The sequence below is a fragment of the Mastigoproctus giganteus genome, chromosome 9 (genome assembly GCF_048544385.1).
Source record: "Mastigoproctus giganteus isolate SK-2022 chromosome 9, ASM4854438v1, whole genome shotgun sequence".
Lineage (NCBI taxonomy): Eukaryota > Metazoa > Arthropoda > Arachnida > Uropygi > Thelyphonidae > Mastigoproctus > Mastigoproctus giganteus.
The window spans coordinates 105,609,320-105,630,710 of record NC_143583.1 but is presented as its reverse complement, the minus strand read 5'-3'; the positions used below and the strand labels follow the sequence as shown (position 1 = coordinate 105,630,710).

The 21,391-nt window shown below is 36.0% G+C and overlaps 1 protein-coding gene across 1 annotated transcript in view; it reads left to right on the top strand.

Annotated features, from left to right (window-relative positions):
• Positions 1 to 21,391, top strand: part of LOC150080619 (hamartin-like) — a 124,645-nt gene that overhangs the window by 16,879 nt on the left and 86,375 nt on the right. The window contains exons 3-4 of the mRNA XM_090380758.1: positions 3,908 to 4,100; positions 16,771 to 16,901. Coding sequence (XP_090236884.1) covers positions 3,908 to 4,100; positions 16,771 to 16,901 — 324 coding nt within the window. The remainder of the gene's footprint in view (positions 1 to 3,907; positions 4,101 to 16,770; positions 16,902 to 21,391) is intronic.

Here is a 21,391-nt window from a genome sequence, read left to right as displayed (position 1 = left end):
TCTTAGTAAGAGCATCCCTTTGTTCCCCTCACCAATCTTGTTGCCCTTCTTTGTACTTGTTCTAGCAACTCGACATCTATCCTAAAATGAGACCTCCAGACCTATACATAGTACTCAAGGTGTGGCTATCTATACAAAGAGATAATCACCTCCTTGTCTCTGCTAGCAAAATTCCTATATATCATTGACAAAACTGCATGGCCTGCTCTGGCATCCCGTCTGCACTGCTCAGAGAACTTCATATCTGACTGCACAATTACCCCCAGGTCTTTTTCATTCTCCACCTCCCTGAGTGTAGTACCACAGAGTTGGTATGTTTCTCTTCTCTTGGGTTACTGCTACTCATATACAGTACTTTGCATTTGTCAATATTAAACTTAAGTTGCCATTTCTCAGCCCATCTGCCTAACTTTTCTAGATCTTGTCCATTTATTACCACTCTCTGGCATCTCCCACTTAACCATCCCTTTATCCATTGCAGTAACTTGTCCTTAATGCCATACTACTCCAATTTGTACAGCAGTCTTCCATGTGCAATAGTATCAAAAGCTTTCCTGAAATCCAAGTATATGATATCAAAATTATTTTTAGCATCCAGTTCCTTTGTGACCACATTGTAATGTCCAATCAGATTAGTCAGACAAGACTTCCCCATAACAAACCCATGCTGTGTCTGAACTATTGCTGCTGTCTTGTCTAGGTGATCCTGTATCACCCCTTTAACCAGTGACTCCATTATTTTCCCTGGAACAGAAGTTTAACAGGTCTATAATTATTTGTGTCACCCTTTGAACCCCCTTTGTGAATTGAGGATACATTTGCGCATCTCCAGTACATGTGGACCTTCCCCGACTCTAAGGATGCTCTCATAATTATGGATAAGGGTTTGCTTACTTCCCTTACTGCCTCCTTCATTATAACTGGATAGATTCCATCTGCCCCAGGTGCCTTTTTTATATTTAACTTCAACAATTTCTCCTCCACTTTGCTCTCAATTATCACAAAATCACTTAGCTCCCTATTAAGATTTGATAAACTTCAGGCATTCCCCTCCTTGAATAACTCCTCATGTGTGAATGTAGATGCAAAATACTCATTCAGTTTATCAGCTACTTGAGCAGGATCATCAATAGTCAAACCATATATTTTAAGTGGACTAATCTGATTCATCCCTTCCTTCTAGAGTTTACATAAGTAAAGAACTCTTTGCTGTTTTTCTTTGTATCATTTTCCAAAGATTGCTCGCCTTTGCCTTTGCTTGCCTAACGTCCTTTGTGACTTGATTACAGACTATCTTATATCTATCATAGGCATCTGTGTCTCCTGATAATTTATATGCGTCGAATGCATTTTTCTTCCCTGCCACGAGTCACTAGGTCATCTGACATCCATTTAGGGCTAAACCTTGAACAGTATTTCTTAATTGGTATGAAAAGCCTAGTAGCCTCCAAGATTAATCACTGAAGGCTTCCCATTTAGAATTCACCATTGGTAACATCATCAGTTGATCCCACTGTACAGAATTTAAAAACCTTCTGAGACCTCTGTTGTCACCTTTACGCAAACAGAAACCCTTCCTTTTACCTTTGATCATAGTTACATCTTTAAGTAAATCCCACATTAGTACACTATGATCACTGTCACCTAGTGGTTCCTTTATCTGCAAATTTCTAATGCATACGTCATCACTGCTGATAATCAGGTCAAGGGTATTACTCCCCTCTGGTTGCCCCTCGAACATGTTGCTATAGAAAAAAATCCTCCAATAAATCCACAAAAGTCTTGCTAGCATGAGAGTGACCAACCCACAAGTTCCAGTCAATATCTGGAAAGTAGTTATAATCCCCCATTACCAGACATTCTGATTTACTGGTCCATTCTATTTCTCTGCACAACTGTTCATTGTACTCATCAGCATTATTAGGCCTATAACATACTCCTACTCTCATTTCCCCTTTCCCAATGTTTATGTCGCACCAGACAGACTCAACATTGCACTGTCCACCCATGTCAACTGGATGCACTTCCTTAGGTTTTGCAGTTTCTTAACTAACTGCATAACCCTCCTCCCTTACTACCCTGTCTGTCCTTTCTATACACATTGTACTCCCCAAATTCGAATTCTGCACTGCTTATATCTGTGTAACACTATGTCTCTGATATCCCAACAATATCTCCCTTTGATGTCTTGATCAGCACTTCAAATTCATCAATTTTATTTACTATACTTCTAGCATTAGTGTACATGCATTTGTTCTTACTCTTAGTTACCTTAACACAGCCCATGTATTTACTTGTTCTATGATGACTCCCAGCAGTTCTTGAAATCCCCAGCAACTTGCTCTCTAGGCTGCTGCTCATTACAATAGAAGCAGTGCAAGAATTACTTTCACTTCTGCCAGCAGCTACTGTTAATCTATTATTTGTATATCCCCCCAAAATAGCAGTTTTCTGACCCACCTAACACTGTCTCGATAGCATCAGCAAATATTCTTGCACCCTTTCTATTTAGGTGTATCCCATCCCTGTAGAAGCAGTCTCTCCTGTGAGCCTTGCACAATCTCTCCAGGGCTGAATTGATTGACAAGGCTCTCATCATGTACTCTTTCCTATCGTTTCTGGACAGAATTGCAGACACTTTCAAATTTAACCCTAACTCACAACTTTTTTTCATCATTGACCTGTACTTGTTAAGTAAATCTGTTACTCTTTAGGTCATTAGTGCCAACGTGTACAACAGTATCACCTTTTGTGCTCTTAAAAGATGATATCTGCTCTATAACGTCATCAACTTTTTCCCCTGGCAGACATACCTGGTCCTGTTCCACCTATCCTTTTTGCATACTATATTCCCCGTCTCCCTGACAAATAGAGTCACCGACAATAACTAGTTCTTGTGGGACCAGCGCATTCTGGCTTGGAGATTGCCGATGTGTTGCCTGATGCACAGGAGTGAGCTCTGGCGTTGAGTTGGGCAGCTGAGAGCTTGATGGACCCCTCATATTAATTTCTTCGAGAGCATTTACCCTACACCTCAAACTCTCATAAACGCCCATCAGAACTCTGAGTTGGCGCCTAATTTCTTCACAGTCTCTGCACCTAGCACACACACACACACACACACACACACACACACACACACACACACACACACACACACACACACACACACACACACAAAAAGACATCCTCCTTGATTAGATCATGTCCTGTTCTAGATAGGTCTGCAAACATTTCACATTTTGTGCATTGTTTTAGACTGTGATCCGTGGGAGAATTGACCCCTTTGGTTCTCCCGTGAGCCACAGCACTCTGGCTATTCTGTGAATGCTGCATTGCTGCTCTAGTCTGGGTCATGATTCTGTTTAAGTATAATTTAATTAACAATGAAATTTAATAAGATTAATAAATTTTAATGATAATACTATACTAATCTAACAGATTTCTAATACACTGCTATGTATTTTGCTATCTCATTTTACGTTAAACCTTACAGTATTCCGTATCATATAACAATGGCTGCAAGTTAAGAGCGTAAAATCTACGGACACAAAGTATTAACTTTCAAAATCGCTATCTAAATTCAAAATAAACCATGGAGCTTGGCTAGAACTATAAAGCTACTTATAGAAAATAATTTAGTATAACAATTAAGTCAATAAAACGACTAAATATAAATGAAAACTTAGCATTCACCTGAGCTGCAAAAATCTTGAGATAGGCAATGCAATAATTCACTGACTTTATTCAAGATTTTCTAAAAGCTGAATATCAGGGGTGTGTGTATGTGAGACAAAGAGAGAGAAAGTGGAGGTGAGAAGGAAAAAGAATATGCCATATTTGATATGCAAATTTTATTGTTTTAAACTTAACAATAATGTTCTGATCTGGAAAATATTTTCAATAGTAACATTTTTATGAGATTTTTTTCAGGGCCACCTCCACAAGATGAGATTGCAATTCTTCGGAACCAAGTGTTATTGTTGTATAACCAGTTATTGTTTGAAAGACACAAAACTGAGATTCATGCTGAAAGAAATAGACGTTTACTCAGAAAAGCTAAGAAGACAAGAATGTTAGGAGAACAGTATGTAGCATTGGTAATATATATATATATGTTTGTTTTTGTTGAAATAGCAAGTTTGTTTCTTTTGTATTAGGTTCTCCAAGAAAAAATTTTCTCCATTTATGAATTAGCAATTATATTTATTCTTTTTTTAATTGGTTACTGTAAGTAAAAAATTTCTCCTTCTAATTATGCAGGAGCTATATGACTAAAATCCATTTGTTTTAGCAAGTGTATACACAGTTTCCATCAACTTTGTTCTTAAGAATAAATTAATACCCCAGGCCACCACATGCTTAATGAAAATCTTTGAATAAGCTTAATATTGTGTGTCCTTGCTGTTCTGCTACCTGCAGTGAAGCATCCCGTGTTGGTGAGAATGTAGCAGAAAGTAACAAGAGAACTGTTAATATGCCTTGCATAACTTAGTCACGCGTCATTTCTACCATATCATACAAAAATTTAGGATAACATTTAGATAACACAAGTCTGATAGAATTAGACTGAGTATAACAATATTTTATTTTCTCGAAATCCAAAAATTCATATAGTACAGCAAAATTCATATAGTTCACGTACAGCAAAATTGTAATTCTCAATTAATTTCAGTTCTGTATAATATAAAAAGATAACATGAGAGGTTGATAACAATGGAAATTTGTAAAATTACAATTACTTTTTGGGGAATGTGTGCATATTTCCATATACCACTCATATCACAGTTAAAAAAAAAAAAAAAAAAAAAAAAAAAGTTAATTTATTTCTATAAATAACAGCAGAAATAGATACAGGGTTTGTTATAATCTTTTTCCACTTAAAAAATATCTATAACTTAAACTATAGGCCTCGCAAAGGAATAATTTATTGCCTTGTTCACAGTACACTAATAATTTTTTTTTTAAAGACAAAAAAAAAAAAAAGATATTTTAACACTTAATTACAGGATTATCAGACTTGTAGTCATGCAAAATGGGTGATTGACATTAGCATTAGCATTAATAGAGGCATATGATGCAAGAAAGCAAGCTTATGCAGCATCAGCCAAAAAAAAAAAAAAAAACCCTTCCACTTCACCCCTCCATTCGTTCGAAATACCTGTCCAGCTGAGCCTTAAATTTATTTAGGCTATCAACTTCCACAACAAGGGATGGAAGTCTGTTCCACCAACCAACTACCCGCTGACTAAAGGCAAATTTCCGCACATCTGTCTTTCCTCAATTTGAATTTATGCCCCCTCAGGTGATTATTCTGAGCAAGAGGCAGTATCCCATCAGCATTGAGCATGCTCAAACCATTCAAGGCTTTGTACACCTCTATCAGATCACCTCGCCGGTACCTAGTCTCCAGACACTGTAATTTGCAAAACTTAAGTCTTTCTTCATAAGAGCAACCCTTCGTCTGTTCACTAACCGTGTTGCCCTTCTCTGTACTCGTTCCAGCAGCTCTACATCCTTCTTGAAATGAGCCCTCCAGACCTGTATACAGTACTCAAGGTGCGGCCTGACCATTGCCTTAAAGAAGGGAATAATCACCTCCCTAACCCTGCTAGAAAAATTCGTGTATATCATTGATAAGACACCATGAGCTACTCTTGCAGCCCGTCTGCACTGCTCAGAGAACTTCATATCTGCCTGCACAATTACCCCCAAGTCCTTCTCATTCTCTACCACTGTCAGTGTAGTACCACAGAGTTGATATGTTGCTCTGGGGTTGCTGTTTCCCATATATAGTACTTTACATTTGTCAATGTTAAACTTCATTTGCCACCTCTCAGCCAATCTGCTCAACCTTTCCAGATCCTGTTGCAGCAGCAGAATAGCGTCAGTAGCGTCCTTAACAACCCTGTCAACCTTTGTATCGTCTGCAAACTTGGACATTAAGCTTGATATACCATCATCAATATTATTTATAAATACAGAAAACAACAATGGACCCAACACTGAACCCTGAGGGACTCCACTAATAACATTAGTCCACGATGAGCAGTGTCCATTAATTACCACTCTCTGTCTTCTGCCACTCAACCATCCCTTTATCCATAGCAACAATTTGCCACCAATGCCACACTGCTCCAATTTGTGCAGCAGTCTTCCATGTGCAACAGTATCAAAAGCCTTTCTAAGATCCAAATATATAATATCAAAGTTATTCCCTGCATCCAATTCTTTTGTGACTACATCATAGTATCCAATCAAATTGGTCAGGCAAGACCTTCCCTTAATAAAACCATGCTGTGTCTGAGCTATAACTGAATTCTTGTCAAGATGATCCTGCAGTGCTTCCATTAATTTTCCTGGAACAGAAGTTAAACTCACAGGTCTATAATTACTTGTGTCAGCCTTTGATCCTCCTTTGTGAATTGGGGTTACATTTGCACATCTTCAGTCTGTGGGTACCTCCCCTGAGTCCAAGGAAGCTCTCATAATTATGGCTAACAGATTGCTTACTTCCTTTGCTTCCATCCATGATTGACAAAAGATGAGAATTAGCTATTGACCATGTACTGGTGATCTGAGCTTCATCTTCATGTACACATAATTTTTTTTTTTAAATGGGGATTTTTTTAAACACTCGGGGAATTTTTAAACAAAAATAAAGGGCAGGAGGAGAGTTTATTCCATAAGTTGGAAAACCACAGATTAATCAGAGTTCTGGTCATGGATAATGGATGGTTGGTTGGCAAGCTTGCACAGGATAAAGTTTGGTTATTGACCACCTGTGTTGACCACTAGAGGAAACTCACTTTTTCCTGATTAATTTCTGTAGTAAGCAGGAATTCCCATATTTGGGCTATAGAAAATCCTTTAGTATTGGTTCATCCTTCATTGACAAGGATAACAAAATGCTGCTTGGAAATATACATAAGTAATAGAGATTGATATATGAGCCTTTTACAGACCAAGACTCAATGTGTAAGACCAGTGTAAGATTGTCCCTGCATTAAGTGAACGTGCTCCTTTTGATGACATAATGTTGATGCTCAACAGTGCTACATTCTACATTCAAACCAGTATGAATGTCTTTCTTCAGCCAAGATTTGGTAAAAGAACACATTGTCAGTCAGTATTTTCTGCATCCTTTTATTGAGATGAATATAACAAATAACTGTACATACAAATAGAATGGACCAGTAAATTGTACTGTCTTATCATGGTGGTTCACTATATTATCATTTTAGCTTTCCAGATATTAATTGGAACTTGTGCATTAGGTCACTAACTCAGTAGCAGAATGTCTCTTGGATTTACTGGATATCTGTTTTCTATACAAACATGTTACAGAAGTGATAAGAGAAATGAGTACCCTCATTCTAATTATTAGAAGTTAACATTTTCAATATTTATTAATGATATTGGTGCAAGCACATCAAGTTTAATGTCTGCTGATGATACAAATGTGGACAGAGTAGTTAATGAATGTAATCTGGCTATGCTACTCCAACAAGACCTGGATAAATTAAGCATATGGGCTGAAAAGTGGCATTTAAGGTTTAACATTGATAAATAAAAGGTACAAAACTGCATTTTGGCAGCGACAATCTGAGAGTAACATACCATCTAGCTAGTAGAAAACTCAGAATAGTTGAAAATGAAAAAGATGGGTCATTTGTATAGGCTGACAAAATTCTATGAGCAGTATAGATAGGCTGCTAGAACAGCTCATGGGATCCTATCAATCATATACAAGAAATTTGCCAGCAGGAACAGAGATGATTACCCCATCATATAAGGCAGGCACATCTTGAGTACTGTGTACAGGTTTGGAAATATCATTTTAAGAAAGGTGTAGGTCTGTTGGAATGAGTGCAGAGAACAGCAGTATGATCAGTCAGAGGCGCAAAAATGGTTCTCTTATCAAGAAAGAGCTCAGTTTTGTAAATTGTAGTATCTGAAAACTAGACATCCATGAAAAAACCTGATTGAACTGTTAAAGACTTTAAATGGTTTGAGTATACTAAATGCCAATGGCGTCCTTATTCTTTCTTGGACAATTTACATGAGCGGATGTATATTTGAATTGGAAAAGGATGGTTGCAGGACATGTGTGAAAATTTGTTGTTGTTATGGAAGTGAGTAATTTGAATAAATTTAATGAATGCTTAGGCAAAATATTACACTGGATAGGCAGGTGATGTGGGTAGTGTTTCTTGGTTGATGCTTTATAAGCTTGCTTCCTTTGCTTAATTTTGCCACTACCAATAATGGTACATTAGACTCTCGAAATAATGGCACATCCAAAATAACGGCTCAGTGCAGATGTCTTGCAGTGGCGAAAAAGAAAACGGCAAGTCACTTGATTACTGTATTTGTTTACATTCTCCATTTTCAAAGTGAATTCTGTACTGATAACACAGATTATACTACTGTTTTACATTTATTTTAAATTAAAATCCCCTCACTATGGCTCCTAAAGTTAATAGACCTCATACAGAGAACAAAAAGAAGGACAAACTGAGAGCAAAGTGGAGGAGAAATTGTTGAAGTTAAACATAAGAAAAGCACCTGGGGTGGATGGGATCTATCCAGTTATATTAAAGGAGGCGGCAAAGCAACTAAGTAAACCCTTAGCCATAATTATGAGAGCATCCTTGGACTCAGGGGAGGTTCCCACTGACTGGAGATGTGCAAATGTATCCCCAATTCACAAAGGGGAATCGAAGGGTGACAAGAGTAATTACAGACCATTAGTTTAACTTCTGTTCCGGGTAAAATAATGGAGTCATTGGTTAAAGATGCATTGCAGGATCATCTAGATAAGACTGCAGCAATAATTCAGACACAGCATGGGTTTGTTAAGGGAAAGTCTTGTCTGACAAATTTGATAGGATATTATGATGTGGTTACAAAGGAACTGGATGCAAAAAATAATTTTGATATCATATATTTGGATTTCAGGAAAGCTTTTGACACTGTTGCGCATGAAAGACTATTGTACAAATTGGAGCAGAATGGTATTAAGGGTAAGTTGCTAAAATGGATAAAAGGATGGTTAAGTGGGAGAAGACAGAGGGTGGTAATCAATGGGTGCTGCTCTTCGTGGACTACTGTTATTAGTGGAATCCCACAGGGTTCGGTGTTGGGTCCACTGTTGTTTTGAATATTTATCAATGATATTGATGAAGGTATATCAGGCTTAATGTCGAAGTTTTCAGATGATACAAAGGTTGGCAGGGTTGTTAATGACAGTAATGGCAGTGTGCTACTGCAACAGAATCTAGATAATTTGGGCAGATGGGCTAAGAAGTGGCAACTGAAGTTTAACCTTGACAAATGCAAAGTACTGCATATGGATAGAAGTAACCCCAGAGAAATGTACCAACTGTGTGGTACTACACTTAAGGTGGTAGAAAATGAAAAAGACCTGGGATTAATTGTGCAATCAGATATGAAGTTTTCTGAACAATGCAGACAGGCTGCCAGGGCAGATCATGGGGTTTTGTCAATGATATATAGGAATTTTGCTAGCAGGGAAAAGGAGGTGATTGTCCCTCTGTATAAGGCAATGGTCAGGCCACGCCTTGAGTACTGCGTACAGGTCTGGAGGCCTCATTTTAGGAAGGATGTAGATTTACTTGAGTGTGGACAGAGAAGGGCAACACGATTGGTGAGGGGAATGAAGGGATCCTCTTACCAAGAGAGGCTTAAGTTCTGCAAATTGCAGTGGCTGGAGACTAGGTACCTGCACGGTGATCTGATTGAGGTGTTATAAGGCCTTGAATGGGTTGAGCACGCTGAATTCTGATGGGATCCTTCCACTTGTTCAGATTACGAACCTATGGGGACATAAATTAAAATTAAGAAAGGACAGATGTAGAATAGATGTGTGGAAATTTGCCTTTAGCCAGCGGGTGGTTAATTGCTGGAATAAACTTCCATTTGTCGTTGTGGAAGTTGATAGGTTGAATAAATTTAAGGAGAAACTGGACAGGCATTTGGAGGGAATGGTGTGGGTTTTTTTTTTTTTTTTTGGCTGATGCCGCATAAGCTCATACACTTGCTTTCTTGCATTACATGCCACTACTACTACTACCACTACTACAACATTAAAGCTTAGTGAGAAACTTGATGTAATCCAAACTATTACATTTAGGGTCACCCAGAATGTTAAATCATATGCCCATGTGTATTGTGTCTGTAAATTGCATGCATTCTCTGGTCGATTTGCCTGTTTTGCTGGACGAAAAACCCCAGTTTCTGGGAGAAAAATCTTGCTATCTATACATGAGACACGGAGTGAAAAAAGCCTATAAAAGTTCCACGTGTCATTGACGGGATTCGAACCCAGGCCTTTTTTACCTGGTGTAGGGAGGACACTGATGATACCACTGTTACTACCCACACAGACTAAACTTGATATAATAGAGAAAATAGAATGGGGCATAATCAGAAGTGTATTAATTGCAAAATATAACATTGGATTGTCAACATGCTTGTGTTTTTTTTTTATGTGCAGTTAATGAAATTGAATTCTTAATCTCTCTATTTCTTATTTTGCTTCATTATTTCTGCAGTAAATACATTATAAATAAAACTTTCTAGATAACAGAAAAATCGAAATAACAGCACCTTGAATTCCCGAAGGTGCCGTTATTTCGAAAGTCTACTGTAGTAAGTAACATTAAGTATACATTCATATGAGGCATGAAGCTGTCTGTTTTAACCACTGAATGATTATATTTTTAGTAACATGTTGTGGACAGCACTGAGACATGGATTATTTTAAATTAAGCAGTCTTTTTTTTTTTTTTATTGTTGAAAAAAAAGAAACAAAAAGTAACCTTTCTTTAAGAAAACATTGTTTTTCTAATACTGTCATTTGGGTGATATAAGACTTATAAGGGGGCTTAGAGGGGAACAGGCATTCTGTGTGTTATCAGACACTCAGTCTAAAACACTGGTGGATCCAATATCTTTCTATTTCAGAAGATTTAGGAGAGGTCTGGTTGGCCTGCCTCCTTAAAATCCACTCATGCACACCTTCTCAATGGTAAGCCCTGTTACATCAGAGGATCAGAGTGGAAGCAGAGGGTGCTAAGAATCTCTGGGTACGACCAGGCTGCCGTGCACGGAAGAAATCGCTCATTGGTGAAGACAGGATATTAGAGCTGGAAAAGGAATTAGAAAATGTGAATTGGAATATCATCGGTTTGGCTGAAACAAGAAGAAATGAATCATTATAAGTTTATCAAGTGGAAATCTGCTGTACACCAATGGAAACAGTGAAAGGAGCGAAGTTGGCTTTCTGGTCCATAAACAGTGGTTTTTTTTTTTTTGGGGATGGTACGCAACGGTACGGTGTACCAGAATCTTTATTAAAAGTGATGTGTGACATTTGGATGCACTTTGAAATTTGTAATATTCCAGAATTTTTTTTCAGATGTTTACCTACTATTCAAATAAGCTTAAAGTTATTTAACTAAATTTGCATTTATCACTGTCTATTGTTAAGATATTTTCTATATAAAACTTTATAACTATTTTTAGAGTTCTTAAATACTCAGTTGGATCTCTGTTTAACGAATTCCTTTTATAGCAAATTTTTTTTTTGAATTCCCCTTGGAAATTAAAATTGTTTCTGTTGAGCGAAGAAAATTTTCATATAACGAACGGCTTAGGAGAGATTAACTGGTCATACACTATTCGCACTTCTGGCCTTCAGGCAACTTAGGAAATTAGTGCTGCTGCTAAGCAAGAATTGAGAGAGCTAAAGGGATTACCATTCTACAACTCAGTGGTACCTGCTAAAATCCGACCACCTGTCGGATTTTAGAAGAAGAAATACGGAGAAGTCATGCTAGTCAGTGAGCAGATCAAGGGGTATTCCCAATGAGCTCAGGTCCACCTTCTGCTGGAGTGGCATCCAACCTTTTCCTGTACAGGGGCCCTATTCAGAATTAAATTTCTTTTGGAGGTCACTGAGTGATTCGAGAAAAAAATTAGTGCGTTACATTTTCCTTATCTTGTTACGTGTAAAAGGAAGTTACAGTTTTTATGTTATCTTTTTTATTTTCAGGCTATATGTAACAAATCTGTGTCACTAATTTATTTTTCAGATTTTATTAAAATTATAAAAAATGACTTTCTTTTGTTTTTCAAAAAAATACCTTACTTTTGCCTTTAAATGCTCACTTTAGAAAATTTACAACCTGAAAGGATCACTGCTTAAGATAAATATAAGGTGAATAAATAAAAATAATGATACACCTAAAATTGAAAATATTCAAAAATTTTATTAAGTACAGTACACAATTACATTTACTAAACAAAACATTTAATTAATGAGAAAAATGTTTTGATTATTAGCGAAATTTAAAATGCTGTTTTAATTCACTTTCCACGTGGGCCACAGGTTGGACCCTGCTGTGAATCAATTGTAAGCACCCCATTCGAGCATTAGGAGGGAGTGATTTTCTTTTACCCCAACAAATTGTTTTGCGGAAGTGCATTATCCACATTTTATCGCAAATTTTCAATTTTATATGTTTGGTTGCAGTACCTGAATATCTGAATGACAATGACATTTTGGACAGTTTCAAAAAAAAAAAAAAAAAAGAAAAAATTCAAATTTACGAACTAGTGACAATATCAGTGATGAGAGAAGGAAAATGAGGACAGTGAAGGTATTAAACCTTCTAAACATGAAATGTTTGCATTTGGCAAGAAAGTTAGAAAATTGTCAATTAGGCTTCAGTTAAATGAAAGAGATGCAATTCGTTCATTTCGGGAATACCTAATTGATAAGGTGGTTTTGGAAGAATTAAGAGCATTTGATGAACACTCTGAGTGCGATACCAATTTCATCAAATGAATGTGAATGAGGATTTTCACAAATGAATCTGATTGTCGGCCCGGCCAGAGCTTCGTAGATGACAAAAACAATTTCTTCACTACTGTTTTTTAAAATTGTAGGCCCACCGGTGACACGCTTCAGAAGCATCATTCATCAACAGTAAGAAAAGACACAAACAGTAAGAAAAGAAGTCGGCATAGTGTGTTGGATGAGAACTCAATAAAAATTTGGAATATTCTATAAAAACTTTATTATGAAATTATTTTTACTTAGTACTTATTTTCACACATTTTACTTATTTTTTATATACTTGAATAATAAATTTATGCTTAATAAACTGTGTTAATATACTTAATTTGTTCTTCTTATTCCAAAAACATTATTACTAAAGTAACAATATCAGGAAATATTTTTTTTTGAATACCGTACTTTTCATGTCCTTTTCATTTTCAATTTTTTCTGATAGCAAAGAATGAGTACCTGCACCTATATTTTTACAAAAAAAGCACTGTCCGTAAAGTTATAAAAAATAACATTTTGGAATTCAAAAGTACATCACCAAGGGTGTCAAGACTACTACTCAAGATTTCTAAGAGGTACAAGTTAAAGGTTATAATGATTTATGCACCAACATCGAGCCACGATGATGAAAAGGTTAAAAAAATGTACACACCGAAATTCAGTCTTCTAGATGAGCAGAAAACCCACTACACTATCATTATGGGAGACTTCAATGCTAAGGTTGCAAAGAGACAAAACAGCACAGAAAGGGGAACTATAGGAAATTTTGGAATTGGCAAAAGAGGTGAAAGACTTCTTTTTCAGAATTTGCAGAATCTCAAGGAATGTCAGTACTGAAAACTTTTTTCAAGAAAATGGTGAACAGAAAGTGGACATGGAAGAGCCCAAATGGTTTAACAACTAATGAAATCAACTTCATCAACAGAAGATATATCATGAATAATGTTACCGTCTGAACAAGGTAAGTGTTGGAAATGATCACAGAATGGTAAGATGCACACTTGATATAGATGTAAGAAAAGAAAGAAAAAAAAAAACTGACTCGAGTAAATAATACAAAGGTCTTTGAGATAACAGAAGAGGAGAAAAAGCAGTATGTACTGGAACTTAGAACAAGTTTGAGCTTCTGCAGACTGCTCAGGACCAAGATATCGACGAGGAATATTACAACTTTCTGAAAGTGATCAAGCCCAAGAAACCTATAGGTAAAAAGAAATCCAAAGAAGAAAAATTTAGTCAAGAAACATTTGTCATGATGAACCAAAGGTGACAAATGAAGAGCAACATAAACACTGACAAGGAGAAAATTAAGTATACTGAGTTATGCAAAGCCATTAGAAAGAGGCTCAGAGAGGACAAGAATATTTAACACAAGAAAAGTAGAACAAGCATTAAGGGAAAACAAAGGACTTAAATCAACAGCCATGAGCAGTAATACAGAAAGAATGATACTGAAACTGACAAAGACAGTACTTATAAATAGCAGAGAAGGCATGATTCAAATAGTAGAAGACTACTATAGAGAATTATACAAGGAGCAAAGGAATGAAGCCAGCAGTGGGGAAGATGGATTGCAAATTAGTAACACATACGACATACCCGATATCCTTCCTGATGAAGTAGAACATGCGTTAAAGAAAATGAAGAATCAGAAAGTCCTAGAGAAAGATGAAGTTACTGTAGAGTTGTTAAAATTGGGAGGAAGAGACATGACACAAAAACTGGCAAGACTCTTCACAAAATGCATTAGAAAAGGTGTAACACCTAAGGAGTAGAACTGCAATCACAGTTTTGCTGCATAAGAAAGGAGATAAATCAGAAATTGGAAATTATAGACCAATTAGCTTGTTATCCCACATCTACAAGTTGTTCACAAGAGTCATCACTAAGATTAGAAAGAATACTTGATAGAATCAACTGAAAGAAAAAGCTGATTTTAGGACAGGATTCACAACTGTGGATCACCTTCACATAATATCACAGCTAATGGAGAAAGCAAATGAATATAAAACACCACTGTGCCTGCCATTTGTGTATTATGAAAAGGCATTTCACTCCATACAGCATAAGGCAATGTTTCGGGCACTGGAAAGACAAGGCATAGATACCCCATATATTATGATTTTGAAGAAAATATATGAGAATGCTACCTCCTTTATTAGACTAGACAAAGACAGTAGCAAATTAAAAATTAAGAAAGGAGTTTGACAGGAGACACAAATCTCTGAATTGTTTACTGCTGCCTTTGAGGAAGCTTTCAGAAAATTAGACTTGTCGCAGAAAGGAGTCAATGTGAATGGAGAGTACCTAAACCATTTACGATTGCAGATGACATTGTGGTCATAAGCCACGATCGAAAAGATTTAGAGGAAAATCTTAATTGGTTATGCAGAGTTAGTAAGGATTTTGGACTAAAGATGAATATGGCTAAAACAAAAGTAATGATGAACAAGTATGCCACAGAAAGGGATATAATCATTGAAGTAGCAGAAATTGAAAAGGTGGATTCATATACTTATCTGGCAAAGTAATTAGCTATAATAATGATAAATGGCTGGAAATCAAGAGAAGAATAAATTTTGGATGCATAGCAGTCAGGAAATATAGTCACATACTGAGGAGCAATATCCCAATTTGTCTGAAATGTGAAATAATGAACCAATGTATACTCCCCACCATGACTTATGGAAGTGAAACTTGGGCACTCACCAAAAGAATGGAAGAGAAGCTGAGAACTACACAGCAAAGAATGGAACGAATTATATTGGGAATCAGACTGTTAGATAAGAAGAGAAACACATGGATTAGGCAGCAACTCAAGTAAAGGACATTCTTATCAAAACCAAAGAACTAAAATGGTCTTGGGCAGGATACAGCTCGAAGGCATGATAACAGATGGACCAAGAAAATAACAGAATGGTACCCAAGGGGAGCTAGAAGTAAACCTGGAAGACAATGATGGAGATCGACAGATGAAATTCAAGAGTTTGTAGGTAGTAAATGGATGGCCATTGCACAAAACAGAAGGAACTGGAAAGTTGCTGGAGAGGCCTTCATTCTGCAGTGGATTGAAAATGGCTGATGGTAATGATGATGAAGACTTATAAAAAAAAAAAGTAACTTGATGATGGCCTTATTTTGGTTGTCACTAACTTAAAAAAATAAAAAGTATAGTAAACTATAAACATATGAATATCTTCCCTCTCCCATACATTCAAGTTCTGTGCCAGCTTTACTAAAGACATTATTCAGCAAATGAGAATGAATAAAAGTGATATACATTCTTAGCTCATGAGTTTGTCAGCATATAAATTTGTCAATTTTTCATACCAATCCTCTGTCACATTTATGCAAAAAAGTGAAAATTTGAAAAGAAAAAAATAACTATAGCATGTATCATTGAAATAACATGAAAGAAATGCACTGATCTTTATCATGATTTCAGAGAAATTAAATTATTTACAGGTTGGCAAATATTAGTTAATAAGAGCTGGGATATTGAACACCCATTCAGGTTCCTCACCTGTATTGTAATGAGCTTGGGCAAACATCTTCACTATATAAACAAGCTAACTGCATTTAATCAAAAAATGAAGGATCCACATTAAGACAAACTGATCTCTATTGTGGAAATGAGTCAGAAGTCCATTTTTGAAACTTATAGCATGTAGGGTGATGATCTCTTAGTTGAACTGCCCTAATCCTGAATTTGGCTTTTGATGAAATGCAGTAAGCTTAAAAATTAGGCTCTTGTTGATATTTAATATAATAATGGATAGTTAATGGTAATATCTTTTTTTTTTAATATTTGATCTCTAAATTATAAATAAATAAAAATATTCTATATTTAAAATGAATTATAAAACTTATGAGATATTTATATGCTTGAACAGAAAGATCAGCTGAATCTTCAAGAAAAAGAAATACACTCTTTAAAGATGGAAATAACAAAAATTTCTAGGGAAAACCATCAGTTATATGATGATATAAAAATTGGCCATCAACAAACTCAAGTTCAGCTAAAGTAAGTTATACATTTAATTTATTTTTGCTAATAAATAGTATTTTATTTGATGCACACTGGAAAGCTAAAACACACTGAATCAGGGCATTGAATCATAATGAAATGGGAAGGAGCCTGATGTTTTTGGTTAGCACAGAACTGAAAAGAAAAATTAAGCTGATCCTTAACATGTTTGAGATCCATAATTTTGTTTTCACTCTTCTTTTTATGTTTGTATTAGCTATACATCCAGAAGTGTAATACATCTAATATTTAGTGCTGTTTATATACAGGCACTCCCCAGCTTATGTAATACTTGACTTGCGGAAATTCGACTTTACATAAGTTTTTGCCGGCCGGCGCAAACTTAAAAAAATTGTGGAAATGTATTTTGCATCCCATAGGAATAAATGTAATGAAAATATCGTAATGTGAACCCAATAACACATTGGGTTTTTTTTTTTTTTTTTTGGTAATTCATTCCAAGACCTCAGAATTTGGAATTTTCACTATATACCTAAGCTATTTATCTCTCAAAGGTAATTTTTATAATGGAAATTGCACTACACTTTCATCGTTACCATATGTTCCATTATAAGAATCAATTTTGAATGCCTTTGTGATATTTTTCTAAAACACATTTCTGGAGGTCAACTATCATAAAACAATTTGCACTTTCCGGTTTATTGGGCTTTTCTGTTAGCGCATAGGAATAAATCTATTATAAACGGGTAGTAAACTCGATCTTATTGCATTTGTGATAGTACCAATAATTGGAATTCTGTGGGTTTTTACATTACGGTATTATTGTGAAATGAGTTCCCCTTCACTGAAATCTTCAATCATATAAAAAACATGAATAATTTTCAGAATCTTCTCTTCATTCCTATTTACTTATTACAGTGATGAAGGGAAGGGGACAAACAGAAAGTGCAAGTGCTGGCAGTGCTAAGAAACCAAACAAAATTGATTTAGAAATGAAGATGAAAATGATTAAGAAGTAAAAAGCAGGACAAAATTTGTCACCTATTGCACGTGAATTAGGTCTCGCTGCTTCAAAAGTGAATGCTATTTTAAAGGACAGTGAGCGTATAAAAGAACATGTTAAAGGATCAAGGCATTTAAGATCAACAGTGATCACAAAGCAGCATTCAGGTGCTATATCAAAGATGGAAAGCTATTAATAATATGGATAGAAAATCAGATTCAGAAGCGAGTGCCCCTGAATCTAATGGCCGTTCAAGCAAAAGCAAGAAGTATTTATGAAGATATTAAGGATAAGTACAGTGAACCCCAAGCCACATTCTTGGCAAGCAACAGCTGGTTTAATAGGTTCAAACATCGCACTAGTTTCCACAACATTAAAGTATGCGGTGAAGTTGCTGATGATGATTCTGCAGCTGCAGAGAAATTTTGTGATGTGTTGGGGGAAAAAACCCTTCTAAATCTCCACAGTCCTCAACTTCCACAGCGACGTACTTATCAGCTGAAGAGTTATTTTGACAACAATGCTTGAAAGGTAAAACTTGCTGAGGTTATGCTGCCTCCTCTCTCTTTTTGTAATTTTTTACACTTGTAATTTTTCCTGCACATAAGATAAAAAAATTGAATAAATAATTCTATTTACACATTCGTCAGACATTTCTTTTTTGCTTCAATCAAATTCAGCATGCATAGTTGGGAGTGCTGCATAAGCATTTAGAGAAATTCTGACTTACGTAGAGTTCCATGGAATGCAACCCTTATTTACCGTATTTTCCGGCTTATAAGACGCACCCTAGTTTTGGCCACATATTTTGGAAAAAATAATAACCCTTCTATTATCCTTCAATACTGTTTACGGTGAAACTAAGTAGCGATCTTTTACCGACTGATGTAAACAAATATGGTGACATGGCGTGATACGGGACGTAATCAGGGGGTAGGTATTAAAAATAAATTAAATGGAGTTACATTTATTTTTTTTAATTTTTTTATTAAATGGACTTGCAACATGGAGTTTTTATTCAATTCATAAAACACAAGAAATTTTTTAAAATATTTATTTGTTCTAAAGATTATGAAATGTCTGACATTTTCATTTATCCTTAAACCCTAAAAAGCCATTACTGAAATCATCATAATACTCAAGATATTCAATGTCACCATCGTTCATGTTATGAGCAATCTCTGAGTCAGATGAATCTGTTTCCTCATACAAAAGGTCGTCTTCCATGCCATCAAGAGCATTGGTTATGCCACACTTCTTAAACGATCATAGAGGAATACCATAAAATCACGAATACCATAAACGATCATAGAGGAATACCATAAAATAAGAGGAAGCAAACACATGGGAAAATGAAACAAGTTTTTACTTACGTCTGATTGTGAGATTCATATCACGCAGATCTCAACAAATTTTCCACGAAAAAACGATTACTGGTATGTTTTGTTGCCATAGATTGTAACCACTAATAATTGTTAAAAATATATTTCAACAGATAAATCTTGAGTAAAATTGGTGTGAATTTCAAAGGGAAGTTTTCAGAATTCAGTTTACCGGCACTGCGTCATTGAAAATGCATTGCCGGTAGTCTTTAGGCCTAATCTGACATTGACCATATAAGACACAGGGTGATTTTCCGAGTATTTCTTCGCGAAAAAAACTGCGTCGTATAAGCCGGAAAATACGGTAAGTCGGGGAGTGGTTGTATATTCATTTTCAAAATTGAGCTAAGGAATGCCCTGAGCATGTCTGTAAATAATGCAGTTTAGTTATAATAGGATTTACACCCTTGTATTATAGAATAGGCGGAAAAAAGATTCTTATCTTATTGGAAGACACTAGATTCTTGAATTCTGAGGCTACTATCACTAATGTCCCTATGCAGGGACATTAGTGATAGTCTCGTATTACTTATCAGTAATACAAGCAACTTGTAGCAGTGGCCTTAAAATTTAAGAGATCAGTGCCTTCCATATTAGCATTTCTTTTTCTGCTTGTGTTATAAAATACAAATGTAAGTTCTAACATACCTAAACAGTATTATTTACAAAATGCATCACAACAGTTTTTTAGCTCATTTTTGAAAACTTACTGTTCACACCTTTTAGCATCTCTCATCTTGTAGTCAAGCCCGTACTGAGTTGCCAACAAACACTGAAAAAGCCACCTGGCAGAATAGAAGGGGTGGTACTGGTGCCACATTACTAATAAGTAACATTATACTTCTTTTTAGAGAAGTGTTATTTATTAACAGGGCATCACAGGGTGACTTGTGATAACCTTAAAATTTTGGAGATTAATGCCTTCATAATGAACAACTAATACAGAACAAATAGAATAAAATGGGATAGTAAATTTGAATATGGCGAGTACAACAGGTACAGGAACGAACAATCAGGACAAAAGGGGTGGGGGGGGAATTCTCTTATTTAAGAAGTATATGGAATCTAAGGCAGTGCACCCAGATGATGTGAGTTGCCAATGCAATCTGGAATCAGTTTGGTGAGATGTAAGTACTGGAAAAACTAAAATGAAAATGATGATCAGATTACCTTATAGTGGGGATTTTAACTTTCCAGATATTAGTATTAGTGGCAAATAATCCAAGAAAACAAGCTATAAGCTTGTTTTCTTGCATTATGCAGCATCAGCAAAAAAAAAAAAAAAAAAAAACAACTCCCTGTCCATCCCCTCCAATAGTTTGTCTAGTTCTTCCTTGAATTTATTCAAAATTCCCACTTCCACAACAACAGATGGAAGTTTGTTCCAACAATTGACCATCTGCTGACCAAATACAAATTTCTGCAGCATTTTTCTCAACATTGCCCTGTACTTGTTAAGCAAGTTCTCAGATCTCCTATCCTTAATATCATTAGTTCCAACATTTACAACAGTATCACCTTCTCTGCTCTTAAAAGATATCTTCTCTACAACATCAAAAAACTTTGCTCTTGGCAGACATACCCTGGTCCTATTCCATCTATCTTTTTTTGCACAATATATTTCCCGTTTCCCCTGATAATATAGTTATGACAATAACTACCTCCTGTGGGACCAGTGTATTCTGCCTTGGCAATTGCTACTGTGTTGACTGATGCCTGATATTTACTTGAACTTGTGGGTTGGTAATTCATACAGTAGCAGGAATTTTTTGGATTTATCGGATAATTGTTTTCTACAGCAGCATGTTAGAGAGGCAACAAAAGAAAGTAATACTCGTGGTCCGATTATGAGCAGTGACTCAATGCACCTACGAGATGATGTGATCAAGGTTTTTATGGCTTTGAATGGATTGAACAAGCTCAGTGCTGATGGCATTCTTCCTCATGCTCAGACTACACACATGAGGAAGCATAAATTCAAATTGAGGAAGGATGGTTGCAGGATAGATGTGGGGAGGTTTGCCAGTGGGTGGTTGACTGTTGGAACAAACTTCCATCTGGTGTTGTGATGATAGTGGGCAGTTTGAATACAGTAATACCCCGAAGTTACGCGATAGGTGGGTCCGACGAAAATCGCTTAA